At 39.1% G+C, this 11,221-nt stretch overlaps 1 protein-coding gene across 4 annotated transcripts in view; it reads left to right on the forward strand.

Annotated features, from left to right (window-relative positions):
* fancm (FA complementation group M) overlaps positions 1-11,149 on the forward strand; it is a 43,958-nt gene extending 32,809 nt beyond the window's left edge. For 3 of the 4 annotated variants that reach the window (XM_044142081.1, XM_044142079.1, XM_044142077.1), the window contains 11 exons: positions 1,014-2,427; positions 3,698-3,783; positions 4,200-4,268; positions 4,662-4,781; positions 5,389-5,554; positions 5,627-5,733; positions 6,811-7,205; positions 7,841-7,919; positions 8,803-9,160; positions 9,503-9,797; positions 10,242-11,149. In XM_044142081.1, coding sequence (XP_043998016.1) covers positions 1,014-2,427; positions 3,698-3,783; positions 4,200-4,268; positions 4,662-4,781; positions 5,389-5,554; positions 5,627-5,733; positions 6,811-7,205; positions 7,841-7,919; positions 8,803-9,160; positions 9,503-9,797; positions 10,242-10,371 — 3,219 coding nt within the window. In that variant the 3' untranslated portion in view covers positions 10,372-11,149. The remainder of the gene's footprint in view (positions 1-1,013; positions 2,428-3,697; positions 3,784-4,199; positions 4,269-4,661; positions 4,782-5,388; positions 5,555-5,626; positions 5,734-6,810; positions 7,206-7,840; positions 7,920-8,802; positions 9,161-9,502; positions 9,798-10,241) is intronic. The other variant, XM_044142078.1, reaches the window with a different exon arrangement.
* Positions 11,150-11,221: the final 72 nt, after the last annotated feature.

Here is an 11,221-nt window from a genome sequence, read left to right on the forward strand (position 1 = left end):
AATATCCAAAACAAACATTTCTCACGCAATATTTGAGAGGGAACAACATTAAAATTTAAATGTGTGTCTTATTAATGATAATTTTAAAAAACATTAGCATGTCCCTTATTATTGTTATGGAGTTAGAAGTTGTTCGGATTTAAAACATTTGGTGGCTTGCAAGTGATTAAAACTTTTGATTTATTTAGTGGAAGAACTGAGTTAATATGTTATCTTCTTTATGTTGTGGTGAAAGTTAACTAATGAGGGTGACAGTAACTTCCTCCAGATCAGCTGCAGGTAAAAATGGGCAGATTTTAGTTTCGGAGGGTGTTAAATGTCTTCTGCTTGGTTTAGAAAAGGGACGTGTTTATTTTTCCTTTCTCCTCTGGGTTCGCTGAGCATCTCCCACGTCCTGCTCTCGGGTCCGACGGCTCCCCGCCGGTGCTTGTGGGGTTCCCACTTTAGCCGAATCACTTCCAGGTCAAAAGTTTCACAGGTGCCAGGCAGCCATATATATTTACACCTCAGATCTCACAATAAATGGATGTTTAAGCACTAAAAGTTTGGGATCATGTCTTAGTTTATTTCTTTATGAAATTAGCATATTAGACGAAATTTTAAATGTCTTTACCGCATCATAAAAGCTGAGAATAACAAATGTTATGTCAGAGTTTTGCTTCCCTGTATGTGGTTGCAAAATGATGAGGGACTTCCTGATTGGATTAAATTGTGAACATGAGCAGAAAAGTGGTTCTGATTGGTGAAGTGACCCAATCAGTTTGAACTTCTTGGGTTCCCTTAACCTCTTTAAACTGAGAGTTAGTCTGTGGTAACTGAATAAAAAAAGAAAAAAAAACTCAGCTCGCCAAAGTAAAAGCATAAATAAAATGGCAAAATCAACTTGGGAAAACAATCTCAGTTGCCCTGTTCAATAGTCCTGTCCCTCAATGTCCATCATGATTAAGTGACAAAGGGTCAATAGTATAATTGTAGAAAATTAACCTTCTGATACTGTTTGTATTTATCTTTAGGGGGAGTGTCTTTACGAACAGCAGCTTCTTCCTCACCTCCAGAGAGATGATGCTGATGAAAAGAGGCAGAAGAAACCAAAAGCCCCAAAGAATTGCTCTAAAATCAATAGGATCAAACCGTCTCACTCATCCCGGTCCGAACTGGAATATATCGACGAGGAAGCAGAGATGGAGGATGCAGCATCACGATTGATCCCAGAGAAACGGAGGCTCCCAGATGAACGTTTGACTGACGACTTAAACCCTGAACAAGCCGATTCTCCATCACACAACTCTGATGACGACTGCGTCATCGTTAACCAAACCCTCAGAGATCCTGCAAATCCAGGCGAAGTTAATACAAAAACTAACGAAGTCGATGATCTTCAAGAGATGTTCTACCTTCCTATAACATATCCCGCACTTCTGTCGCCAAAAAAACTCAAGAACCTGAACGACATTCTTGTTAACGTAGCTGAGCTTCTCTCTCGATCTCCACCTTCGCCGGAGAACATTTTAGTAGCAGGAAGGACTTTGACGGGTCTTCCACCTTCACCCGAGCCGGACGATCAACCTTTCTCCGTCAGGTTCAGCTTGGAAGTGGACGATGACGACGACGTAGAGGGTGGCATTGAGGACGGCGCGCCTCATAGTCCCACCTGGGATGAGGTTTTTGAGGATGAAAGTATCAGATTCGACAAGAAGGAAATGGACTTAAAAAGTGTTGACAATGCAGAGGAGCGCGTTTCCATGGATGCTGATTGTGTGAGTGAAGACAGAGTTAATGTCCAGATGGATGAGAGCATGGACTTGTTTGAAGACGATGAGGCGTTCATGCAAATGACCATTTCAGATATTCCTACTCCTGAGGATCGCATTACAGCCGAGGCAACTATCAACGATGAAGGCATTGGGAAGATTTCCAAAGATTGCACAGAAATATTAAACGTTGTAAACAAAACTCCTTTCTCAGACACTCGGCTAAACATTCAAACCAGCCACAACTCAAGAGAAGATCACTACAACAAAATTTCGTTTTTAGTGAAAGCAAATCCTGAGCCACCAGATTCCTCTCATGATCTGTTCTCCGTTAATTTTGATCTCGGTTATTCGCTGGAGGACTCTGAGGATGAAGTGGAAGTTGCATCATCTCCGTCGCCTAAAAAACAAGCCGAGTCAGTTGTTTCTAATTCCTCTACTCCTCGTCGCAGCTTCGCCGGACTCTTCAAAGAGTCCCAGTCATCTTCACAAATTAAAACGGATTATTGGAGGTCTAAAACTGAGGAACTCCCATCTCCAGTTTCGTTACTGGGACCCAGACAGATGCTCCTGTCTCGGGTTGCAGAACCGGACTCTTCTAAAATGAATCAAAAACAAGCTGAAGGTGATTCACTGCAAGAACTGATTCATGTGGGAGAGTCTTCTCCTCGTCCAGGTCTGTTCATAAAACAACAATTTGTCTTCATTCGTGTCTACATAACATCGACCCCTCAATAAATTAGAATATCAACAATTTCATTCAAAAAGATTGACAGATTGCAAGAGTTTATTTCAATAAATTTATTTTCCTCTGAATAAATAAACCTATGGAAAGGGATTTGTAATACAGAGATGTACAATCAATAAGGGGTTCTCTCAAAAGCCACAAAAGCTCATTTCTTACTAATGAAGAATATTGTGTCCTTTAATCTTAGTGGAAAGTTGAGTGAAAGGGGAAGAATGTGTTGAAAAATGTAGATAAACACAATGATTAGGCTTGGTTTTTATATTGCAATTTTCTGAAAAACATAATTTTGTTTTAATAGAATAACTGCGAGGTGGAGTGATCAAAATGAACAGAAATAAAATACATAACTGCTGAAACACAAAAACTTACCAAGTATTTTTATCTGGTTTCTAGTTCAAATGTTTTAATGGACTTGAAATAAGACAAAATTAACTTCTAATTAACTTTTAGCCAAGATATTAGAGCTTATTTTAAGTCAATAATTTCTTAATATTGATTAGAAAGTACAAGTTCCATTGGCAGATTATTTCACTTAAAACATGGGACAAAATCTCCCAGGTTGCTAGGTAACAGTCTGGGCTGGCTGGGGTTGCTAGGTAACGGTCTGGGCTGGCTGGGGTTGCTAGGTAACGTTCTGGGCTGGCTGGGGTTGCTAGGTAACTGTCTGGGCTGGCCGGGGTTGGTAGGTAACGGGCAGTGCCCAAGGAATGTAACTCAACATGTAAAATATCTGCCAGTATAACTAGTAATTTTTCATCAATATTAAAGAATTATTAACATCTTGTTGAAATGTTACTTGTAAGTTAGTTTTGTCAAATATACTAAGGTATTTATCCTAGACAGTACACCAAAAATACTTGGTAAGACTTTGTGTTTTTGCGGAGTTGAAGTATTATACTATGTGTAATATGTATTATTCTTTTACTCCTACCGTTTTATATCGTTCATATGATTTATTTACTTATGTGATGATTTTATACATTTTCTCAGGTTGATTTTATAGAACTAGTTCTCAAACATTTTACCTGGTAAAATGAAGGTTTGATAACGATCATAAATCCATACACGAGTTTCGCTTTTTGAATTTAATTACTGAAATGAGAAAACTTTGTTTTGATGTCCTGTTTTTATTTAAATTTACCTGTAAATCAGTTTGATTCTGTAGCTGAAATGTGTTTTTTTTCTGTTTGCTCATTAGCAGAGTGTTGCAGTGACAGTGAAGAGGAAGTCGTGCCTCTCAAAAGAAGACATCACAAGGTCAACCCCTTGTCCTCCCCAGACGTGGTGCGCAAAGCCTAACTCAACATTTTCTTTTCATAAAAGGCAGAAATTGTATATAAAAAAACATTTTGACCTGTTGATACCAATTTTAGCTACAAGAACAGCATAACCCATATTACTGTTGGAAGGTGTCAATGATTGTGGCCGACTGGTGTTCTGGGTTATTCAGCTTGTGTAATTAAAAGTTTCACTTTCTGAAACAAGTGACAAAAAATATCAAACCTCATTGACAATTTTAAATTTGTCAATGAGGTTCACAAACAAACTGAAGCACAACAAAGTTTAATTTCTCTGCTGTGGAACCAAAATAACAAAAAAAGAAAGCTGCCATCACAAGACGTGTCATTTTGCTACGGTAACTAGGAAGCATTAGCATTAGCATTAGCATGTTACATAAAATGTTTATTCTTTTCTGCCAGTCTAAGAGCCTGAGTGACGTGGACTCACCGGTGGTGGCAAAGAAGAAACGTTCTTCTGTACTGAATACGGTAAGAATATCGACATCACCAGTGGAAAAAATACTCACCGACTTGGGTAGTAACTAGTTACATTTACTCAATTACATTTACTTACATTTATTTTTTTTAATAATTTACTTTTGGGAGTATTTTTACTATACTGTGCGTTTTACTTTTATTTGAGTAATTATATTGTGAATTATCTCTACTCTCACTTAAGCAAAATAACTTAAATAAATAAGTAATGCTAAGCCTGGTGGCCCGCCAGGCTTATATTACCCTGGGGTAAACCCTGAATGCTGCTTTGGTTCTGGGCATGGAGAGCAGGCCAAAATCAGTAATACATAAATGGGGGGAAACAACATGTACAAGTATCATTACTGTAAATGAGACATTAATAACCTCTAATCTTCTGTCATCCAGACTGACGAAAGTCAAATCGGAGATTTTTCCGATGATGATTTCCAGAACTGCTCCATCTTGGTGCGGAGAAAAACAACAACTGGAGACAAGAGGCAACAAATCCAGCAGCCCAGCAACAAGGTCAGAACGGCAACAGATGGGCAGTGAGGTGAAGCTAACTGATTAGCTTCTAGATTTCCATGTGAAGAAGCTCAGTGACACCCAGTCGGCTTATATTTACTCAGTTACTTTTACTTGAGTAACGTTTTTGAAAAAATTACTTTTAGGAGTAATTTTATTATGAAGTATTTCTACTCTTACTTGAGTAAAATCTCTGGATTTTCTACCCAACGAAATGAAAAACAAACATGATTTAACAAAAAATTTACCTGGCACAGACACACACCTGCAGTTTTTGGTGAAGTTTTTTATTCAAAGAAACAGATTTTTATTGTAATTTTTTGTTACTTACATGAATTATTATCGTTTTTGTTCTTAAAATACTAAAATTTCCATTTAGCTTTATACTTCGGTCAGTCTGATTATGTTAAATATTAACACTATGTTGAAGTAGTGCTAATCTTACCTGAGCACAATTTTGGGTACTTTACCCCCGTCTGGTGACACCAGCAGAGATACAGCTGTGTGTATCTGGTCTTCTTAATTAGCTTTAACATGTTTTTTTTTATGTCAGCTCAGCTGCACCGTTGCATTAAATTCAGATTTAGTTTTTTTTGCTCTGCATTAGAACCGCAGACGTCAGAAAGTGCGTCAGTTTCTGGATGAAGAGGCAGAGCTGTCAGAAGATGAAGAGGGAGCGGATGTTTCGTCTGATGAGGAGGACGGAGCCGATCTGAATCGGTCCCTGGAAGGCTTCGTTGTGGACAACATGCACCTTTCCCAGGGACTGAACGGTAGGTAGCCTGGACGGTCTTTAGCACGTTGTTCTGTTAAACTCACCCTGGTTCTGTTCTGATCCACATCAGACTCAGAGATGCATGGAGTTTACCTGAAGTCTGTGAGAAGCCCTGCAGTCCGGGGAAAATTCAAAATGTCTTATAAAAACCATCAAAACATGGAGATTTTTTCTCAGGTAATTCATGCTTTACTCTCTACTTTTATTTTAAAAAGGCACTAATATGTGAAATAAACTTTTTTGAGTTTTACGTCATGTTATAATGTTATTCCCTCATTAAAAACATACCTGAAGTGTTTCTTTGGTTCTTTCATACATGTTTGAGAAATCCTTTAATCGCCATGGCAACCAGCTGTGCAAAACGCCTGGGTGGACCTAGCCCCGCCTTCGAGGCGTAGCTCCTCATTAGAGCTACAGTTTCCAAACTTCCCACCCCAGAGAGCAGCCCTCCCCCGTGACTCCCACTCTCAGATCCTTCAGACTAGCCAGCAGCAATTAGCAAACATCTGCTGAGCTCATTAAAAAAAAACTACTTCTCAGTACAACGCTGGTAAAAATGTTGTTAAAGGGTTAACAACATTTTAACAACAATTCCTGAATAATCATAATTACATCATGATTATTCAGGAAGTAATCATGGTGTGACTTCCTGAAGGCAGAGTTTCAGAAAGAAGTGGAAGTTCTTAAAGAGATAGAGGCCCAATTTCAAGGCATCAAATCACAGTCAAATTTCTGTAAAAACACCAAATCTCACCAAGTATTGTTAGTCTTGTTTCTAATCCAAACATCTTATTATACATGAAATGAGACTAAACTAAGTATCTTTTCAACAAGGTCTAATAGCTTGTTTTAAGTAAATAACTCCTTAATATGAATGAAAAAGTCCAAATTCTTTCAGCAGATAAATTTACTCATAATGAGACAATTTCCCACTGTTATTAATAAAACAATTTGCTTATGGAACAATTACTTTTTCATCAATATTAAAGAATAATCTACTTAAAACAAGCTACTATACGTTGCTGACAAGTTACTTTTGAGTTAATTTTGTCTTAATTTAAGTGTAGTAAAATATTTGGATTAGAAACAAGACTAAAAATACTTGGTAAGATTGTGTGTTTTTGCAGTGTATTTGGGTTTTTATAACAGCTGAAGGTCACATGGTTACTTAATTGTGCTACAAAATGCCACTATATGCCTGGAAAATACATAAAACAAAACCCAAATTGACCTGAAGTGACCTTTTGTTGGCAGGTGCCAGAGATGGATGAGACGTATGCAGAGGACAGCTTCGTGGTTGGCAGTGATGAAGAAGAGGAGGAGAGTAACGAGGAAGAGCCTGAAGACGTCGAACTTCTGCCCGACGTGTCGCTCATTGACGGGAGACGGCAGTACGCAACCAGACGGCGCATTTTCCTGCACAGAGCCAGAGCGGGACTCGAAACCAATGCCAGAACTCAGCCCGCTGCAGAGCAAACAACCAGAACCAGAACCAAACGCTCGCGGGTCGTCTGCCTGAACGAGTCCAGCGAAGAGGAGATGGAGGGAGTGGGCAAAAATCAGAAAACGGTGTCCTCTGCTTATGCTAGCGTAGCATCTAAAGTCTCATTATTGAGTAAAGAACAGAGTGAAGAGCAGAAAAATGAAAGGTAAGTAGGTGGAATACACACTGACTGTCCTCTTTATGACACCGTCTTCAGTCAGAGTCTTCTTCACATTTACTGTAACACAGACTGGTACAAGAGATCTGTCCTCCAACAGCTACCACCATCTACAATAACCCTGAACAATTTCAGTTAATTTGAGTTACAACAACATTTAATTTTCCTTTGAAGTATTTTTGAATTGAATAGAATGTTCCGCAGACGCTTTTTTTATATATTTAAGGTTTATTCAAACTTATGGAGATATAGGCCTGTCACAATAAGCAATAAATCAATTATACAATAAATTAGAACAAACTCAATCATTTCCAAATGCATAATTTATTGTTTTTCTCCCTTTCTATCAAAAACTGGTTGAGAAAAATCTTAATTCTGTTGCTTTGATCTCAGTTAGGTTCATGGAGATACAAACACAAAGCAAGAAGAACAACAAGAAAGTTTGTCAACATGTTGTTGCTAGGTAACCAAAAATGAGTGAGTCAGTTGAGCAGCTAAAGCCCTAAATTGGATCAGACTTCACTTAAATTATCTAACTCGTTTTCTAATGATATTATGTGTCTAATGCGATATATGTTATTGATTTGTTGCCCAGTCCTGATCATTTTCTGTTTTTCCTGCAGATGTCGTCAAAGGTTAGAGAATCAACATCTGCTCTCGGATGAGCTCGACTTCGCAGAGCAAGAGCCGACTTTCATAACAGTAAAGAAATTTCTCGATTATTAAGAGACAATAGCTGTGTTTCTATTCACTATAAAACTGAAAGAACAAATTTGCTTAGTAGAAAGAACAGTTTTGAAAAAACTCCCGTTTCTGCATTTGAACAAGGTGTTTGACAGATTTATTTCACAAAACTTTACTGAAAATACTTTTGTCAAGTCACATGTTTTTAAGGCAACTTCTTTTTTGAAAACATTTGCACTTTAATTTTACACTCTGAATTAATTTTTTTTTCATATATAAATTTATTTTTTCATGTTTTATATTAAATGTTGCTCTGCTAAAGTCTCGATTCATTTTGGGTTGTTTGTGTTGCTTTTCCCTTATTTTTTAAGTTTTGTTTGTTTTCTCTGTATGTTTTGTGAAAACGTTATGTATGGTATCTTTTTGAGGTTGATTGTGGATGTTAATAATAATAAAAACGTTTGAGTCAGTGATCAACAACCGGATGTTACTACTGGCAGAAACAACAAAGAAGATGACAGGAAGTAGTAAGAGGATGATGGTTTTAGTTTGTATAGTTTATATTAAGTTGTGCCATTTAAATATGTTGAATCCATCGGTTTTCTGTAAAATTAGCAAATACAATTTTCCCAAAATGCCGCATATGTAGCCGCTCCCAAATATAAGGGTCTTCTCTGATTACTGATTATGAGCGTAACTTCAATATTAATGCATACTGTTTATATCTGTCGTTGCCATGGTTTTTAGTGAGATATCGCGAGAACAAGCTTATTCACGTGTGTGATTTTAATGTAGTCTTTCGTAATGGAAACGCAGCAGTTGCAAAATAGTTTTTTGGATTATTACTATAACATCGACAAAAAATTGCGCTCACTTGTGACCTCTCACCCTAACTTTGCAGGGACTTCCTTCCGCGTCCTCAGCGGCTCAGGGGTCCGCTCCTCAGGATCCGGTACCGGCGGTGACCAAGCCGCCGCCGCCTCTCCCCGGGTCGGTCAGCATCCTGGTGGATAGCCGCTGCACCGGCGGCATGGTGGAGCTGGTGATGAGTCTGCGTCAGCGCCACGGGGCTGACGTCCAAGTCTGCACGCTGGACAGCAACTACTTCATCGTGAGCAACCGCATGGCGGTGATGAGGCAGAGCCAATCGGATTTGGCCGCGATGCAGAACCGGAAGCGACTGGCGGAGAGATTGAGCAACATGCAGGGGTTGTTTGAGCGAGTGTGTCTGATAGTGGAGAAAGATCGGTCCAAGCAGGGTGGGTGTTAAAGAGTTACGGCCTGATTTAAAGCTGCAGTGTGATATCTTGTGTTTTCACCTGTTGTGACAGACAAATCTGTGAAAACTTACATCTCCTGTCTGAACAAATTAACCGCTCCTGGTCAGAAACAACCAATCAGAGCCAGGAGGCGGGTCTTAGTACTGCTAAATATGGTAATGGCAAAGGATTTTTACAGGAAAATCCTTTATCCAATGTCCTAAGACCCTCCCCCTGGCTCTGATTGGTTGTTTCTGACTGCAAACGACAGTAACAAACATGTCAAAAATATTTTTAAATAAAAGTGACCAACAAGCCTGACTGTTTTTGTTTGCGACGCAGGTGAAGTTTCCCGCCCTTTCCAGCGCACCCGTTACTATGACAACACTTTAGTGGGCCTGGTCCGGGCCGGGGTTCGCCTGCTGTGGAGCGACGGCGCCGAGGAGAGCGCCGGGTTGTTGGCGGACCTGGCCAAGCTGGAGCGCCGTAAAGGTCACGGCATCGCGGTGCCCCTGAAGGTCAAAGGTCAGCGCAGGGAGCAGGCGCTGCAGATGTACCTGAGTCTGCCTTCGGTCAGCCATGTTCACGCTCTCAACCTGCTGCACAACTTCAGCTGCGTCGCACAGCTGATGAACGGGTAAAAGTTCTGACAGAACCGGGACGGGTCCAGCTGTCAGGGAGTGGCACCGTCCCTTTAAATGGATCATCTATCCATTCATCCATACATCTATCCATCTGTTCATCTGATCACCTCTATTCATTCTTACATCTGTTCATCAGTCCGTTCATCCATTAATCTGTTTATTGATCTAACCGTTTGTCCATTCGTTCATCCATCCATTCAGTTTTTGATGTAGGTGTTCACCTCTTTCTCTCTCCGGTTATCTGCTCCTACATCCATCCATCGGTTCAGTTATTCCTCCGTCTTCTCATCCTTCTGTCTATCCAACAGTTTATCCTTCATCACAGATTCATCAATCTGTGAATAAATCAATTTATTTATTCTATAATTGAGTCAGTAGAGAATCTACTCATAAATGCGTCATAATTCTGTGTTTTCTCTTGTTTTTTTTACTTCCAGCTCCGTTGAGTCGATCCAGAAAGGCGGCTGCATGAGCCGATCCAGAGCCGAGGAGATCTACCGCTTCCTGCGTCGCTCCTGTGACTCCGCCCACTTCACCAAAACACCCAAAGCTGGAAAAAACGGCTAGAGCCCCGAAGGAGACGCGTAGCCCGACGTCAGTCTATTCAGCCGCTTTGGGAAAAATATCGAGGCTCAAAAGTGCAACAATTCAATAAATATTCTGAAAGTAAAAACCTGCATTTAAAACAAAAAATGGAAATACATCCATTAAAATTTAAACGCATCATGAATTTATGTTAAATTTCATTTCCATTTAATTGTCTGCTGATTATACATTATTGAATTATTGCACTTTTGATCCCTGATTTGCTGATTCCAGTTACTGTGTAACTTTGTTGAAATTCCTCAGTGAGCGAAACGCCTCATCTTTTGCACAAGTTAAAGTAAATCAGGGGTGTCCAAACTTTAAGTTCCGGGATCCAAAGCTGTTTAATTTTCACTACTAGCAGGCCTCAAAATTTATTAAATAAAAAGTTTTACTTACGAAATAGTACAAATTTTATGAAATCTGTACATCATTAAAACCCCAAAACACAGAATAGGGCTTCAGTTTGTTGGATCATTAAAAGAAAAACAATTTTAAAAATTAGTTTTTTTCTTCTTGTCTTGTGGTTATGGCCGAACACAATAATTTCAAGGCCCACAAATGGCCCCCGGACCTTACTTTGTACACCCCAGAGTTAAAAAGGAACAAACCTCAACATTAAAGTAGATGAAATGTTTGTTTTTATTCTCATCTCTTAATTTTTTTTGACCAATTTCTTAACACTAAGATCCTGATCAAGAAATCTAAAGCACACTTTTGTCAAATAATGTGCATAAAAGTACAATAAATAAATTAATTTTTTTCTGATTTGCATTTTTATACTCATAATATTGCTTCTCACCGCTAGACGTCAACATCTACTGACTTCAAA

This window comes from Gambusia affinis, linkage group LG16 (genome assembly GCF_019740435.1).
Source record: "Gambusia affinis linkage group LG16, SWU_Gaff_1.0, whole genome shotgun sequence".
NCBI lineage: Eukaryota > Metazoa > Chordata > Actinopteri > Cyprinodontiformes > Poeciliidae > Gambusia > Gambusia affinis.